We start from the raw sequence: 15,957 nt of genomic DNA, 5'->3' as shown, positions 1-15,957 counted from the left end.
AAGGGAAATCCTACAGGACAAAAGCCTGGTCTGTTAAAAGCGACGAAATAGGGGCTTCCCTGGTGGCGCAGCGGTTGAGAGTCCGCCTGCCGATGCAGGGGACACGGGTTCGTGCCCCGGTCCGGGAGGATCCCACATGCCGTGGAGCGGCTGGGCCCGTGAGCCATGGCCGCTGAGCCTGCGCGTCCGGAGCCTGTGCTCCACAACGGGAGAGGCCACAACAGTGAGAGGCCCACATATCAAAAACAAACAAACAAACAAAAAAACAAAATAATTGCAAGAAAATACAACAGATGGAGAGAATATACAGAGTAAAAGAAACACCCAACCCAAGTATAGGATAACACTAACCCTTGCTTGGATCCCAATTCAAACTGTGAACAACAAAAACAAACAAACAAAAATATTTAAAGACAACTGGGGAAGTACAAACACTGACTGGATAGCTAACAATATGAAAAGATTATGGTTAATTTTGTGGGGAGATGATGACGGCATCATTTGAAAAATGAAATCCTCATATTTTACTCATCTAATTGAAATATTTACAGGTCAATAATATGACGCTTGGGATTTGCTACAAGATAACCCAGGGGATAGAGATTTGGAAATGTGGGAAGTTATAGGGGAGAGAAGACTGGACATAGTTGATAGCTGTTGAAATTGGCTATTGTGTACTCTGTTGTGTTTTCCCCACCACACACTTGCTGTTCTCTGCACACGCCAGCCAGTGTCCAACAACTCAATTCAATTCTGACACAAACTACCTGGGGTTAGTGCAGACACTGCAGGTCAAGGCTCAGCCCCACAAGACGGCCCCACTTCAGGCACCAGCCCCAAGTCCAGGGCCTCCTGTACCTATAAATAGGGGGTTCCCACGACCCCTCCTCAGGGTCCATCATTTGCTATAATGGCTCACAGAACTCGGGAAAGCACCTTATTTACAACACCCATTTATTTTAAAGGCTACAACACAGGAACTGCCAGATGGAAGGGATGCACAGGGCAAGGCATAGAGAGGGCGCAGAACCTCCACTCCCTCTCCAGGTGCACCACGCTCCCAGCACCTTGACGAGCTCACCTAGGAACCCCACCATTTAGGGGATTTTATGGAGGTTTTGTTACATCAGTATGATTGATTAAGTCACTGGCCACTGGTGATTAACTTGCTCTCCAGCCCTGCTCCCCTTCCTGAGCACCACTCCTCTAATGGTGCCTCTTCTTCCTGTTGACCACGCCCACCCTAAAGCCATGGGGGCCTCCAGGCACCAGTCCTCCATCAGCATACAAAAGACACTCCTCACTCTGGAGACCATATGGGTTTTGGGAGCTGAGTGCTGGGAACCAGGGACAAAGACCAAATATACATTTCTTGTCGTATTACAGGCACTTTTGTACGTGTTGGAAGTTTTGTACAATAAAAAGATTTTTTCCAGTATCTTGTTATGAATATTTTCAAACGTTCAACTTGAAAAGAACTGTACAGTCAACACTCATATATCTACTACCTAGAATCTACAATGAACATTCTTTCAATATTTGCTTTATTACATATCTGTCCATCTAATAAAAAAAAGGTTTTAAAAATTCTTATTTACAATTTTAAATGAAAGATAAAAAACGTGTTTTATACTGTTTTGATGTTAATTACTCTGGACTTTAGTTTAATTCTTAGAAAGTTTACATATAAGCTATTTGTGGTAACAACAAATCCCATCTGCCCATGCTGAATAATTTACTCCTTTCCTGTTTTAAATTACAAAAGTAACATATACTTGAAAAAATTCAAATAATCTAAAACAGAGGGAAAGTGCCTCTCTCGCTCAGGGCCCATGGCCACACAGGTAGTGCATCGCAGCTGTGCGACCTCCCTTCCACCCCCAACCCACGAGTTGTGCAACACAGCAGTCCTTGCCGTGCTCCCAGTCCCAGGAGGAATCACTGTTGGAAAGGTAAGTTTAGGAGATTATAAAAACTAAAACATACCACACTTCCAACTGCCATCATCACCAAAAAACTGCATCACTGTTCTCAGGAAATCCTTGGCGTTAAAACAAATAACAGGACATTTACATTCCAGTGTTTGAAGCAGCACCTTCCTAGAAGATGAAAAGACATTCACTGATTGACACAGTAATTTGGAGCTTTTCACCTTGGGAAAGTATTATTACTACTCCACTAACAGCTGTCACTTATGCGGTTCTATGGGCAGACATTCTTCTTCTGCGAGCTTTCCACAGATTAACTCAAATCCTAAGAGGTGTGGAAGGAAAATCGAAACAGGGACGGTATTGCTCAGTCCCCAGAACGCAGCCAGGAGGCCTCTGAGGAAGTGGGGCTCATGTGTCTCAGCCTGGATGGAATCTGACCTTTCAACCTGGTGAGGGTATCCAGAACCTCTGCCAGAAACCCGGGACACCCTATCTACTTGTCAGACCCCTACCCTGAAACAATTCGTGATTCCTTAAGGACAAATCTTTTCTGACTTGTATCAGAGTCAATCCCCAATTCTTGCCAGGCAACTTTTGACAATCTTGTGGCTTTTTGTTTTTATAAGTCCCTGACTCTTTCTCTTCCCCAGAACACTCTTTCGGGGGTTCCTGAATCTTTGTCTCCTGAACTGCGATTCTTAAGACCCCAAATAAACTTCTTATATGCAGTCTCCTGCGTTATTTTTTGTAGGTGTTACTTATTATCTGCAATTTACAGATGATGAAGCCAAGACACAAAGAGGCTAGTAATGAACTCAAGTTCACACAACTGTTCAGAGCCAATCCCTGGGTGCAGCACCACCACCTACAGACTCAGCCTCCAGCTCCTGAGCAGAGCCGACGCACCCTGGACTCCTCCCAGCTGGCCCCAGCCTGCGCTCCCAGCACACCCCCAGTCTACCCTCTGCCCACACTGGATTCTCCTTCCTCCATCACCAGACTGTGCACGTCCTCTCACACTCCAGGGCCACAGGCACATGCTGTATTCCTGCCTAAAATTTCCCTCCCACAATTTCTACAAACTGCTCAGGTGCCTGATTCCCTGGGCAGGGAGTTGCCCGGTTCCCGGTTCCTTTAGTACTCCTGGCCACACACCTGCTACAGCAGGGACCACATCTACGATACTGTAATTTACCTTGGCCCATTAAATCAAGAGCTCCTTGAATATGGGATTCATAACAGTTGACGTTTATCAAACACTCACCATGTGCGAATACCACACTAAACACTTCACGAGGATTGTTGTGTTGAAACCCCATCATAATCCCATTAGGCAGGCACTAGATCCATTTTACAGGTGAGGAAACTGAGGCTCGGAGGGGTGAAACAATTTTCCCAGCCTTACACAAGTGAGAAGTGGCAAAGCTGAGGTCTGAGACCCGATCTTGCTGCTGCCAGGGCCCAAGGTATTAATCCCCCTTTATGGTAACTGCTTATTAATACATCAGTGAGGGTCTTCAGATAAGGCTGAGGAAGAAGGAAACCTGGGGTCCGATTAGCTCTGCTTGCTCCGCAGGCAGACAGTTTCAGGCTTTTTGCATTTTTCTGTGCGCTTTCACTTTGATTTTCCTTGAAGAGGGCCACTGCTGACAGCACAGCTTCAGGTCTTGCCTCTGCTGGACCTGGAGAGGTGTGTAGGAGTGGGGGCAGCTTATGAGGGAGTTAAGCTGGGACTACTGGAGCATCCTCCCACTTTGATGCTCTTGTAGCTGGAAACCCGGAAGTTCTCAATAAGGCCATCTAACAACTATGATCTCTCCCACTAAGAGACAAACCCTAGCTGATTTCTAGCTTAAGAAAGGACAAGCGACACAAAGAATATCTTGTAAGACAAAGTGGCTAAAACACAGTGTATTTTCTAAGTCAGTTACAGAAGTCAATTATGCCACATCTGCTAAACAAAAGGCACAGGGAGGATCGGAGCTGAAGTGACCATCAGATGTCCAAGTGGAGAATGTCGAGTAGAATATAGAAATCCAGAATTCAGAAAGCGCTGTCCGAATGTTAGGGCCCTATTCTCACAGAGGGCTTCCGTAGAAAAAGCCTGCCCAATTGTTCTTTCAAAAGAAAATTATGGGAAAAAAAGGTTACGGGTTCTTGGGAGCAGAGTGCTCTATTGTCAAACATCATCCCATGTACACACTGTGGTGTACATGCCTGACATCACGCTTTGATTGCCAAGGCATCCATTTCAAAGACATCCATCCTGAATAGACATGTTGCCAGCTATGCAACACAGCTGCTGGCAAAACAACCAGAGAAGGAACCAGATGAAGCTCCCTCTTCCAGAAAGCCCTGGGTAACCCAGATAACCGACTGTGTGATGACACGGCTTCTCAACCTTCCTGTGCCCTAATTCCTGCTCTTATGCTTTAAATTAGCCAGTAAAGAGTGAATCCGTGAAAACCTAGACACCCCACCTTCAAACCCTAATAAGGGCAGAGGCCCAGGTCCATGCACTCTCTCTCTCTCTCTTGCTCTACCCATAACCTCTCTGTGTACTCTCCAGAACTTGTGAGTGATAAATCTTGTTCCTCAAATTCCCTAATGGTTTTTGCTGAAGCGTGTCCTGTGATCAGAAGAACCACAAGGGCTGGTCCAGCTACAGTGGTTGGCCCCTATGGTGGAAATGTCTGTGGGGGCTTGGTGTGAGGAATACAGGCGGAACCAGTGCCTCAGGCACTCCTAGCCTAGACAGCATCACTATCTGTAGGCTGGAACCGACACAACAACTACCTAAAACCCACCCAGAGCCCAGCGAGAATGTATTAGGCAGGAAGGGCCAGGACCAGGCCCCCACCTTCTCACCCTCTTCAGGGCAGTGGCTTCAAGGAGCTCCTTCCAGGCACCTAACTGACTTGAGTGCAGAGGGCTGGGCAAACAGGAAGTGGATGTCCCCACCCAAAGCAGAAGTGAGTCAGGCTGACAATGTGAGCAAAGAAACAGTGATGAGGGGCACAGGCTCCAACCCACGACGAGACTTTTCAGGTTTGAGAAGGGGCAGCAGAAGCATCCCTGCCTGTTCTGAAATTCTAAGATTCTAGGCAGGAAATACAAGTGAGACATTTCTTCTCTATTTTCACAGAATGAAGCTTTGAAATTAGTAATATCTCGGTGGTACTGAGGACTATCTACTCTTTGAAGGCAGTGTTAACTTCATTTTCCAAGGCCGTGAGTGAGAGAACAAGTGTAATGAGGAAATCAGCCAGGGCTCCCGCAGCGACAGTGGGTTTGCACGCCTTAAGATGACGCTTTTCTCACCAGCCTCTCATTGCGATGTTGACTCAAATCCCGGAGCTGGCTCCCATGGATGGACCCTCCATTCCAGAAGCTCTTTGAGGGAGAGAGGGTGTTTGCAGCGGTTTCTGTCATTTAGATCCATTTTATTTTCATGTGCTCAAACAAAACTTCTGAAAGTTTAAATAACTAAAACTGGAGCTTGGGAAACTCTAAATTAGGATAAAGCAGGTGAATAAGTAGGATTTAAGGTAATTAGTGAAGATTTCTTACCTGGCAAATTGATGATGTGCCTCTTGTTCTTGGTCCCAAATGGAAGAGGGCTCAGTTTTTATGTAGATACACTGATCACTGGGCATGAAGCCTTCCTCCAGAACACTGTCAGAGGCTGGGGCAGCCAGAGGACCACTGCCTTTCTCTGCATGGCTCCTTGGTAACATCACAATGCCTTCAACAGAGGAAGCCAGAGCCTGTGAATACACAATAAAATAAAGTTCCAAAATCAAACATAAACAATGCATTTATTCAAGAAAGATCTGTCAAGTTTTTTAATTAAGCAGAAAGAAAAGGCCTAATATTAAAATTTGTAAATGAATACCTCTTTTAATGACAATCAAGGTCAAAAGCCAAACCCATGATCTCACTCTCCAAATCTGGTCTCCTCCCTATTCAACATCATAATGGAAGTCTTAGCCAATGCAATACAGCAGGAAAAGGAAATAAAAGGCATATAAATTAGAAAGGAAGAACTATACTGTCCCTATATACAGATAACATAAATGTTTGTGTAGAAAACCCAAAGGAATCTACAAAACAAAATAAAACAAAACACCTCCTGGAACTAATATGTGAGTTTAGCAAAGTTGCAGGATACAAGATCAAAATACAAAAATCAATTATATTTCCATACACTAACAATGAGCATGTACAAATAAACTTTTTAAAAAAGAAATTACCATTTATAATAACTATTCCACCAAATTAAATACTTAGATAGAAATCAATACAACACGTATGGGATCTGTATACTGAAAACTATAAAATACTCATGAAAGAAATCAGAGAAGACCTCCATAACAGAGACACATACATGTTTAAGGACTACAAAACTCAAAATAATAATGTCAATTCTCCCAAGCTGAGCTGTAGAACCAAGAAGATTAATAAACTCCAAGTACAAGAAACATGAAAAACATTACACCAAGTTACATCATAATCAAATTGCTTGAAAGCAGTGATAAAGAGAAAACCTTAAAAGAAGCTGGGGAGGGGGGATGGGACACATTGCCTAGAAAGAAACAAAGATAAGGGTGATAGTAGATTTCTTATGGGAAACAAAGCAAGTTAGAAGACAGCAGCATAACATCTTTAAACTACTGAAAGAAAAAAACTATCGACTTATAATTCTTTACCCCATAAAAATGCCTTTCAAAAGTGAAAGGTAGGACTTCCCTGGTGGAGCAGTGGTTGAGAGTCCGCCTGCCAATGCAGGGGACACGGGTTCGTGCCCCGGTCCGGGAAGATCCCACATGCCACGGAGCGGCTGGGCCCGTGAGCCGTGGCCGCTGAGCCTGCGCGTCCGGAGCCTGTGCTCCACAACGGGAGAGGCCACAACAGTGAGAGGCCCGCGTACCGCCAAAAAAAAAAAAAAAAGTGAAAGGTAAAGCAAGATTTATACACTACACTGAAAATTACAAAACATTGCTAAAAGAAATCGAAGTTTTAAATAAATGAAAGGCCACCCCCTGTTCATGGATCAGAAAATTCAGTACTGCTAAGATGGCAAAACTGAGCCAGGCTGGGACTTGGGATCCTCTACCAGAGTGCTTGCACCTGGACAAATGTCTCCTTGAGCAATAGGATACAAAGAAACTACAAGTGACTAAAAATAACGGCATGCATGGGCAAGCTGGGACAATAATAAGCAATAGGATACAAAAAGGCCACAAACTGCCATTTCTGAGGTGCTGGGAGCAAAAGCAGGGCACGGTGCATCATCTCTGCACATGGCACCACCAAGGGGGTGGGCAGACCCCTAAGGTGTGCCTTATGCCCAACGCACAGACCCACCCCCATTTTTACCCCATTTAAGGACCCAAGCAGGTCCTCTCAGGGGGCAGGCAAGGGAACCTGTCTCTTGTTCTTGCTCCCTTGTGCTGTACCAGGAGCCCCAATAAAGCCTTGCCTGAAATTCTCATCTGGCCTCTTGTCGATTTCTATTGATTAAAGAGTCCAAGGGCCCAGGTTGGTAACACTTTTTGGCAACTCTGCTGGGACCTGTGGGGCCTTCTTTTTTTCCTTGCCCCTCTGAGAGAGGATCTGGGCCCATCTGGTACAGCTGATTGCAGCCTCCTTGCAGCTGACACGTGGCCACCTGAATCTTTGCTTCAGTGCTGCAGGGATTGGTAAGTCTGCCTTCGGTTGCCCCAGGGGTGTCACTATCCTCATTCAGGCAGCTTTCCCCTTCCATTTTCCCTCTTCTGACCTCTCTCTAAAACCCCTTTCTCTGTCCTCTCTACTTCTCTGTCGCATCCTTCTGAGAAGTGAGTGTTGGGCAACTACAGCCTAACTCCTTAGTTGGTGAGACCATGCTCCCTCTGGCTGGCACCGGCTCACCCTGACAGGTGACAGAGGTGGGAGAGGCTTGCCTCATACCGTGCAGATCTTGGGCCGGTGGGCTTTCCTTGAGGGGAGATTTCTGAGAGTGACAGAGGTTCAATCCTCATACTGTGCAGTGGCTGGAAGCCCAGTCGTCACAAACTTCTCAACTTCTTTTTCCTGGGTTAAAGTCCCAGTTGTGGGTTAGAGTCCCACCAGCACTGGTTTCTGGGTCTGATCACCCTGGTGGGTGGTGGACGGAGTGCCTCTCTCCACTGGCCCTTGTGGAAGCGCACGGCAGACCGGGACTGCCTGAATAGACACACGCAGAGAGGCAGGCTGAAAGAGCAGGTTTTCTCTCTTTCTCCTATTTCTTTTTCCTTACTTCATACATCTAAACCCCCAGCCCCCGAGGCCCCTGTTGAGGTGAACTTTACACAACCCCCCAATATTTCTCTGTCCTGTGTGCTCAACTGTGGGGAAGGGAGTTCTGAGATTTCCTTTGTCATCTCACCCTTTGGTTTTGTTATGCCGGGTCTTGAGGACTCCATCCAGCTGCAGGATCTGTTTGTTAGCCGCCAGATTTATATGTAAACATGGGAAATGCCCCCAAAGATTAAAACTCTTAAAAATTCGGGACAGTTTAAATTAGATGGTTTAAAAACCATCTTCTTTTGCAACACAGCCTAGCCCCAATATGCCTTGGGTGACCGGAAGAACTGGCCACAGAATGGATCCCTTAACTTTAGCACCATTTTACAACTGGACCAAAATATTGTAAGCAGTCCCCAAAGTGGGGGGAGGTCCCTTACATGCAGGCCTTTATGAAACTTTATCAAGACCCCGGTTTGAGGGATTCCTGTTGTGCGTGTGGCCTCTATTTCTGTTTTGTCCCCAGAAGATTTAGAGCCAGACTTTCTCACAGATCCCCTTTCAACCGCCAACTAGTCATTGGCACATTGGGCCTCTTTCTCATTGGGCTTCTTCCCCTTCAACATCACCTTCAGTCCCTCGACCCCCACCTTACCCCATTTAGCCAGGAGCCCTGAAACCAGAGCCCCCAGTGCTGTCCCCAATGGGGCCCTGATCAGGTTCAAAATTAGCCCCCACTTTCACACCACAGGGCCTTTACCCCCTCTGGGAAGTAGCGGATGGGAATAGGGAATTACTAGAGTGCATGCCTCCTTCTTGATGAGAGACTTAGGAATCCGTAAGGAGGGGTTTGGCAGGTTCTCACAGAACCCTGACAAGTTTAGGGACAAATTTACCATGCTGGGGTTAATGTTTTCCCTGACATGGCAAGAATTACAGTTATTCTGAACCACTGTTGCCCCCTGGACAAGAAGGAATGTATACTAAGAAAGGCCAGGGAACACAAAGACAGCCTAGTGGCCACCAACGCACAGCACCAGATTTATTGAACTGGTGACGCAATCCCACAACAGGACCCCAACTGGGATTGTGAGGATCATGTAGGCCAAGCCAGGATGAGACGTTATATTACTTGTTTATCAGAAGGAATGAAAAGGCATATGGTGAAGCCTGTAAATTATGATAAGGTCCAAGAGATTACACAGGAAAAAGATAAAAACCCAGCAGTCTTCCTGAGTCGGGTGACAGAGGCATTCAGGAAGTACACCAATACAGACCCTGAGTCTGCACAAGGGAGGTCACTATTGGCCATGCCATTTATCACCCAGTCCTCTTCTCATATCAGGAGGAAATTACAAAAGCTTGAAGCTGGGCCCCAAACCCCATTGTGAACCTTGGTAGAGGAGGCCTTCAACGTCTATAACAACGAGGACATGGCAAAGGAGGCCAACACGGATAGGAGATTAACAAAGAAAACACAGCTCTTAGCTGCTCTGATCCACCCGCCATCTTGAGGGGACACTAGACAGCTGAGAAGACCAGACCAGCAGCCCAGGAACCACCTGGGCAGGAATCAGTGTGCCTTTTTCTGGAAGGAGGGGCACCGGGAAAGGGAATGTCCTGAGCACCCTCCTGTGGGATGGCCAAACGACAACCCCAGCTGGCCCCAGCTCCTGGCGATAATATCCTTTAAAGCCTGAGGCCCTGAGGGGGATCCAACAGCTGCTCACCAAATTCCTAAAACACAGAGTCATTGGGCCCTGCCAATCCCCTTGTAACACCCCAATCCTCCCTGTTCAGAAGGCTGATGGGGAATATCGGTTTGTGCAAGACTTACGAGCAGTGAGCTAGGCAGTCATCCCTATTCACCCAGTGGTGCCAAACCCACACACCCTCCTTGCCCAAGTGCCAGGAAGCACTCAGTATTTCTGTGTTGGACCTCAAAGATGCATTTTTCTGTATTTCTCTACATCCAGGATCTCAATACCATTTTTTAAAAAATTTCTTCTGGAAAGGGAGGAAAATGTGTGTGTATATATATATATATATATATATATATATATATATATAATATTTATTTATTTGGCTGCATCAGGTCTTAGTTGTGGCGTTCAGGATCTTCACTGCGGTGCACAGGCTCTAGAGCCTGTGGGCTTAGCTGTCCCGCAGCAGGTGGAATCTTAGTTCCCTGACCAGGGGTAGAACCCACGTCTCCTGCATTGGAAGGTGGATTCTTAACCACTGCGCCACAGGGAAGTCCCTCAATACCTGTTTTGCCTTTGAATGGAGGGACCCTGCCCCTCTGGAGGCTACTCAATACACTTGGACAGTGCTTCCGCAGGGCTTTCAGGATAGTCCCCATTTGTTTGGAAACTCGTTAGCAAAAGAATTGAGGGAACTAAGCCTGAAAAAATGGAACTCTATTACAATATATTGATGATCTGCTAATAAGTAGTGAGACAAAGCGAGTCTCAGCTCAGAATACTGTTAAGGTCCTAATTTTCTGACAAAGGCTCAGATTTCACAACAGTGCTCAGTATTTAGGATTTATTTTGACCCCAGGAGTGCAAGTCCTGGCCATGGATTGAAAGACAGCAATTAGCGCACTACCATCTCCAACCACGAAGAGACAACTCCAAGGCTTTCTCAGGATGGCTGGGTTCTGTTGTATCTGGACTCCAAATTATGATCTTACAGCAAAACCCCTATATGAGGCTCTGAAGGGGGAAGAAAGGGAATAGGGGCCACCAGTGGGCCTTTGAGACTCTAAAGACTGAGTTGAGTAGGACACCAGCATGGGGGCTTCCAACGTCAGACAAACCCTTCACCCTATACTCCATGAGAGGTCAGGGATAGCGCTCAGAGTTCTGACCTGAAAGCTGGGGCCAGATCAAAGACTGGTGGCTTACTTTTCTAAACAACTGGACTCGGTGGCCCTGGGATGGCCAAACTCCCTGTGAGCACTAGCAGCCACGGCTCTATTGGTTAATGAGGCTTCCCAGCTCACCCCAGGACAACACTTAGATGTGTTAACCCCTCATCAGGTACAGTCTGTGCTAGAAGTCAAAGGACATCATTAGTTGACTGGAGGAAGGTTAACAAGATATCAGGCCCTCCTAATGGAACCCCCGACATTCCCTTAAAGGTGTGCCAAACCCTGAACCCAGCAACTCTGCTTCCAGCGGCCAAGAATGGAGACTTTGTGCATCAGTGTATAGAGACCAGAGAGCAAACTTACTCCAGCAGGCCTGATCTTCTAGATGAGCCTCTTGACAGCCCTGAGGTTGAGAGGTTTACTGATGGGAGCAGTTTTCTAGAAATGGAAACCCGGACGGTGGGGTATGCCATAGTTAGTCTAGTTGCAGCACGCGGGATCTTTGTTGAGGCATACAGGATCTTTTGTTGCGGCGCACAGGCTTCTCTCTAGTTGTGGCGTGTGCGTTTTTTTTTTTTCTTCTCTAGTTGTGGCGCACAGGCTCCGGGGCACGTGGGCTCTGTAGTTGTGGCGCACGGGCTCCAGAGCGCATGGGCTCTGTAGTTTGCGGCACGTGGGCTCTAGTTGAGGCACACGAGCTCAGTAGTTGTGGTGCGCGGGCTTAGTTGCCCCGCAGCAAGTGGAATCTTAGTTCCCTGACCAGGGATCGAACCCACGTCCCCTGCATTGTACGGCAGATTCTTTACCACTGGACCACCAAGGAAGTCCCGGGTCACAGGTTTAAATGTGAGCGCTCAGACTATAAGTTGTTAGAAGAAAATACAGTAAATCTTCATGACCTGGTATAGGCAAAGCATTCTTTTTTTAAAAGCAATATTTATTTATTTATTTGGCCGTGCCAGGTCTTAGTTGCAGCATGCAGGATCTTCCTTGAGGCGTGTGGGATCTTCGTTGCGGCATGCAGGATCTTTAGTTGCAGGATGCGAACTCTTAGTTGCAGTATGTGGGATCTAGTTCCCTGACCAGGGATCAAACCCGGGCCCCCTGCATTGGGAGTGCGGAGTCTTAGCCACTGGACCACCAGGGAAGTCCCAAAGCATTCTTAAATTTAACAACAAAAGCAGAAGCAATAAAAAAGTACTTGGTAAACTGGAGTTCATCAAATTAAAAAGTTCTGTGTTTCAAAAGACACCATCAGGAAATTGATAAAAACAAGCCACAGACTTGGAGAACTGCAAATCATATATCTGACGAGACTGGTATTAAAATATATAAAGAACCCTTACAGATCCAAAATGAAACACAAATAACCCAATTTAAAAATGAGCAAAAGACTTGAATTTCAAGACGTTTCACCAAAGAAGATACACAAATGGCCAGTAAGCATATGAGGAGATGCTTGATGTCACCAGTTATTAGGGAAATACAATTTAAAACCACAGTGAAATACCACTTCACACACAGCAGAATGGCTAAAATAAAAAAGACAACAAGTATTGACAAGGAGGTGGAGAATTTGGAAACTCACACTTTGCTGGTGGAATATAAAATGGGAACATTCAGCAGTTTCTTAACAGCCTCATGAGAACTATGCAGTGTCAGTCACTCACCCCTGGGGGAAAGGAGAAGGCTTAAAATCTTACTTCTTGCTCTCCTATCAACATCAGTCACTAAGAAAATGGGTTTCTTTCATGGTGCCAACAAAACAGAACAAACAAACAAAAACCAACACCGTTTACTAACCTGGTCTGCTCTCAGCTGAGTTGAGCCATCCTTATATATCAGAGTTACCACCAGAGCTACTGCCTGTTTGAGCATTTCAATCAGCTGGCTTTTCTCCAAAGCATCCAAATACCTAATATCACAAAAATTGTTTGTGAATGCTTTTGAGTTCCTAGAATTTAGGTGGGTTTCAACCTCATCAGCATCTTCTTCCAATGCCGTAAGTTTACTTGTTTTCTCTGATGAATTATTACGTGTGATACGTTTTCTTTTCAGACTCATGCTTTCTTCATTGTTTTCATTATTTATGCTTTCCTTTGGTACGTGTTTTCTCTTATGTTCCATTTTCTGTAGAACTGAAGCCTCTTGGTCACACTGTGGAATTAAACACCTGGAAGAAGCCAATGAGCTGATATTCTTCTGGTTTTGGTCAGTAGACACTTGATCTGTGAGTCTGATACTGGAGGACTGAGAAGAGAACTTGATGGAAACTCTTGACGTCTGGCTCGTAAGAGAATTAAGATTCTATAGAAAAATGGAAAATATTTCACTAGAATATGGATTCATAAGACAGGTCTAAACCAAAGTAAAATCTGATAAAACTCATCTAAGGTAAAGTGGGAACACAGCTTCGCATTAACTATGACCCAACTTTCTAATGAACTGCGGAGTGTCTTCCAGAGCAGTGGTTTTTCTCAAGCAGGTAGGAGTGCATATCTGCATCCTGGGCTGGAGTAGGCAGGGGTTAGTTTAGACAGTCTCGCACCACAGCCCTGCGCTGGCACCATGCGTGTAACAGGAGATGTTACACGCGGAGGGGCGTGTGCACTGACAACTTCCAACCAAAGGCCATTCATAGAGAAAATTAAATCACCACAACTAGTCGATACTATGTTAATCTACCTACTAAAGTTTCTTTGAAAACACAGTTCGGCCCAATCCTCTTCCTGTTCCGACCTAGCAATGTGCAATATTCATTAATCAATTCACAGACCGAGGGGGAAAAGTATCTCTCCGTTTCATTGTAGGATTCATTTACAATAAAATTTCATTTTTTATGTTTATTTTTCAGATTTTATGATATATTTATGCTATTCTGAACAAACGTATACCAATAATACTTTAAAAATAATTTTGAAAGAAAATGTTTTAACACAGTCACATGATCACAGAAAATTTAAACTTATAGTCATTTTTATTGCAGAGAAATATTATATGCTTTTTAAGAAAAGACTTCCAAACATAAAATTATATCAAAATAAAAATTCTGTGGAGAGGTATACAAGAAAAGGAGTCAAGAAGGAAAAGGAAAATATAAAAATTCAGATTGTTGAAGAATATCCTGCTCATGTATTTTTTAAAGGAATGATGGTAGATATCAAGTTATCAGAGTATAGTATTTAGATATTAGTGGACAGATTTTAAACTGTGATATAAGTTTTTTAAATGTCAATATTATTAATCCACCAGAAATCATGTCCTATGAAACTTTTTAAACTTGTGATAAATATTTTAAACGTCAACTTAAAAATATGTCAGGAGATACATGGCTTTTCAAAAGTCTTTTGTGAGAAAGGGAGCAAAACGATTTGAAGACCTCTGCCTTAGGGATCGAAGGAGCACAGTTTGAACACCTTTGGGAGAGAGAATTTCCATTCACTTTCAAAGGGCTGCACAGTCCCTTTTCTGTCAAAGATGCCGCTCCTTCCACTTCAGGGGCAAATAACCATCCCATCAATCCAGGGATTTATTAAGGGAGCTTACATCAGACTAAGTTAGATTTGGATTTGGACACAGGTAGTTTGCTCCAGAGCCCACTCTCTTAACTATTATGCCACCTCCACCACTGCTTCCTATAGAAGGTCTTGGGTAATAACATGACCTCTTCTCATCTCTCTGCCAAGCCCAAACCACGTAACTCGCCCATTGCAAATTTTATACCCTTTTCCTTCTGAATTTCTCTTTATTTCCACTACCCCGAAGTTCCAAGCTCTCTTCCCCTAACCTAAAAACTCTTCCCAAAGTCCTTCCCCCACTCTCTAAAGGTGAGGATCTTTAGACTGACCATTTCTTAGTCATCCTTTAGACCTCAAGTCAGAGTGTTCATACTTCAGACAAACGTCCCAGATTCCCCTCCCCACCTCCCAGAAAAAGCGGAACGAAACAGCACAAAAACTGGGTTAGCCATCTCCCCTATCGTCCCCAAAGCACTTGGCCCTGTCTCCTACAGTGACACTAATTCACCACGTCATAGAGAAATATCGTGCTTCTCCGTCTTCCTAGTCCCCTCATACAAGTTAAACTACAGCTCCTGGAGAAGAACTCCTTTTGTTTTTTTAACCGTTGCATCCACAGTGCCTAGCATATAGTAGACACTTGATAAGTATTTATCGAATGAATGAAAGTTATCTGTTTAGAATTAGTCATACTTGCAAGGTTTCACCTTTTTCTCCAGTGACTGATTCTTCCCATCTTCAGGTAGTACTGAATACCTAACACTGGATTTGTCCACCACTTCTGCAACTTTACAAGACACAGAAAGGAAGCATGAGGGAATAAAGAAATTAAAATCATATAATTAGCTAAACATTGAAAATAGCCTCTACAATCATTTACTCATTATTTACTTAATTAAAACAATGTAGTAAAATTTACAACCAAAATGCATACTACCATTGTAATAAACATTTATGCAAAGTATCTTCAAATTAACTGGAGACAGATCTATGTAATCATGCAGTTTATTAAAAAGTATTACTTGGTATTTGCATTTGAATACTTGATTCTGAAAACCCAAGTTCACCATTTTACAGAAAGCTTGTAAGTATTAAAGGTGAAGAAATTCTTAGACTGAATAATATTGTAATGGAACAATTACAACTTCAGTAAAATATCATTAATACAAACTTCTCATTTAGCTTTTGTTTTAATTTTAATAAGTTTGGGCTGGACAGGAAGTGATGGAACCTGGGTTCAACCCCAGGCAACATGACTCAAGTTTCGGCTCGTAACCTCTGGGATGTACGTTCTCTCTAATAGCAACGATAACAACGATGAAATGCAAATGGGGGAAATCTTTCACTGACGATAGAGGAAAGTTAT

The 15,957-nt window shown here is 44.5% G+C and overlaps 1 protein-coding gene across 1 annotated transcript in view; it reads right to left on the bottom strand.

Moving 5' to 3' along the window:
* The window catches only part of POLN (DNA polymerase nu), a 159,419-nt gene that overhangs the window by 131,781 nt on the left and 11,681 nt on the right, over window positions 1–15,957 (bottom strand). The window contains exons 2-5 of the mRNA XM_065877293.1: window positions 15,299–15,378; window positions 12,877–13,380; window positions 5,502–5,698; window positions 1,987–2,099 (exon numbers count right to left, since the gene is read on the bottom strand). Of these exons, the coding sequence (XP_065733365.1) occupies window positions 1,987–2,099; window positions 5,502–5,698; window positions 12,877–13,380; window positions 15,299–15,378 (894 nt within the window). The remainder of the gene's footprint in view (window positions 1–1,986; window positions 2,100–5,501; window positions 5,699–12,876; window positions 13,381–15,298; window positions 15,379–15,957) is intronic.

Source organism: Phocoena phocoena, chromosome 5, assembly GCF_963924675.1.
Source record: "Phocoena phocoena chromosome 5, mPhoPho1.1, whole genome shotgun sequence".
Taxonomy (NCBI): domain Eukaryota; kingdom Metazoa; phylum Chordata; class Mammalia; order Artiodactyla; family Phocoenidae; genus Phocoena; species Phocoena phocoena.
This window is presented reverse-complemented; position numbering and strand designations above follow the sequence as displayed.